At 57.2% G+C, this 1,545-nt stretch overlaps 1 protein-coding gene across 1 annotated transcript; it reads left to right on the plus strand.

The window, feature by feature from the left end:
* Nucleotides 1-236: 236 nt before the first annotated feature.
* On the plus strand, nucleotides 237-885 carry LOC104491081 (hepatitis A virus cellular receptor 1-like). The gene is made up of 2 exons (XM_010133441.1): nucleotides 237-539; nucleotides 592-885. Exons 1-2 carry the CDS (start codon nucleotides 237-239, stop codon nucleotides 883-885), a joined length of 597 nt encoding a protein of 198 aa, XP_010131743.1.
* The last annotated feature ends 660 nt before the right edge of the window (nucleotides 886-1,545 follow it).

The raw sequence follows: 1,545 nt of genomic DNA on the forward strand, positions 1-1,545 counted from the left end.
CGCGAGATCGTGGGGCCCAAGGTGCGCAAGTGCCAGCGCGACGGCACCTGGACCGCCATGGGCCACCCCAGCCGCTGCCGTGAGTGTCCGACCCCGCGTCGTCCCCCTGTACCACCGGCGGCGGCAGAGCCGTCGTTATTGACACCTCCATCCGCACCGTGGTCACCATCACCGTCATTGTCATGGTTATTGTCACCGTCACAATCAGCATCACCATTGTCACCTCCATCCACACCATGGTCGCCATCCCCAGCACCTTCACCATCATTGTCACGGTTATTGTCACCATCCCCAGCACCATCACCAACATCTTCACCATCATTGTCATGGTTATTGTCATCAGCACCAGCACCATTGTCACCTCCATCCACACCATGGTCACCATCCCCAGCACCAGCACCAACGTCTTCACCATCATCATCACAATTATTGTCACCATCACCACGAGCATCACCATCACTATTGCCACCTCCATCCCCACCATCATCACCACCCTCATCCCCATCACCGTCGTCTTCACCATCATCATCGCTGTTGCTGTCACCATCATGGTCACCATCACCATCACTGTTGGCACACCCATCCCCACCATCCCTGTCGCCATCTCCATCATCTTCACCATCATCGCTGACACCATCACCATCCTGCTCACCATTAGCACCACCAATCCCCATCACTGTTACCATGACTGTCACCATCCCCGTGACCATCACCATCAAAATCCCCGTCATCCCCACCATCACAATCACCATTAATGTCACCAATCCCAGCCCCGTGACTGTCACCACGACCATCTTCATCACCATTACTGTCACCGTTACCACCACCATGAGCATCCCATCCCATCCCCATCACCTTCACCACCACCTGCACCATCAGCATTAGCATCACTGTTACCATTGTGATCACCATCTCCATCCCTGTCACCATGACCATGACCATTACCATGACCAGCATCATGACCATGACCATCACCAGTCACCGCTACCATCATCAATCACCGCTCCCATCACCATTCCCACGACCGTCACCGTTCCCACCACCATTAGCATTGACATACCATCACCGTCACTATCATCATCACCATCATGATCACCTTTACCACCACCGTCACCGTCACCACCACCATCACCGTCACCATCACCATTATGATCACCTTCACCATCACCACCACAATCACCATCACCTTCACCATCATGATCACCTTTACCACCACCTTCACCGTCACCATCACCTTCACCATCACCATCACCACCACCATGCCGAGGTCCCAACCAGCCCCCAACCGGTTGCTCGGGGTCACCCCAGGAAGGCTGTGGGGAGCGGTTGACCCACCCTTTGCCCCCCCTCCCCCAGTGAGGACCTGTCCCAAGATGCACCTGAGCCTGGAGAACGGGCAGGCGGTGGCGCGGGCCATGGAGCGGGTGCCGGTGGAGGGGACGTGGACCGAGTACAGCTGCAACGCCGGGTTCCGGCTGGTGGGGAGCCCCCGCAGCAACTGCACCAAGCTGGGCCGCTGGAGCACCCCCAAACCCGTCTGCGAGC

This window comes from Buceros rhinoceros, unplaced genomic scaffold (assembly GCF_000710305.1).
Source record: "Buceros rhinoceros silvestris isolate BGI_N320 unplaced genomic scaffold, ASM71030v1 scaffold26443, whole genome shotgun sequence".
NCBI classification, from domain to species: Eukaryota; Metazoa; Chordata; class Aves; order Bucerotiformes; family Bucerotidae; genus Buceros; species Buceros rhinoceros.

Excerpts from the sequence above, each read along its gene's own strand:
- LOC104491081 (XM_010133441.1), top strand. The coding sequence starts at position 237 with ATGGTCGCCATCCCCAGCACCTTCACCATCATTGTCACGGTTATTGTC. Across the intron at positions 540-591 it reads CCATCATCATCGCTGTTGCT|TCCCTGTCGCCATCTCCATC; the intron begins GTCACCATCATG and ends CCATCCCCACCA.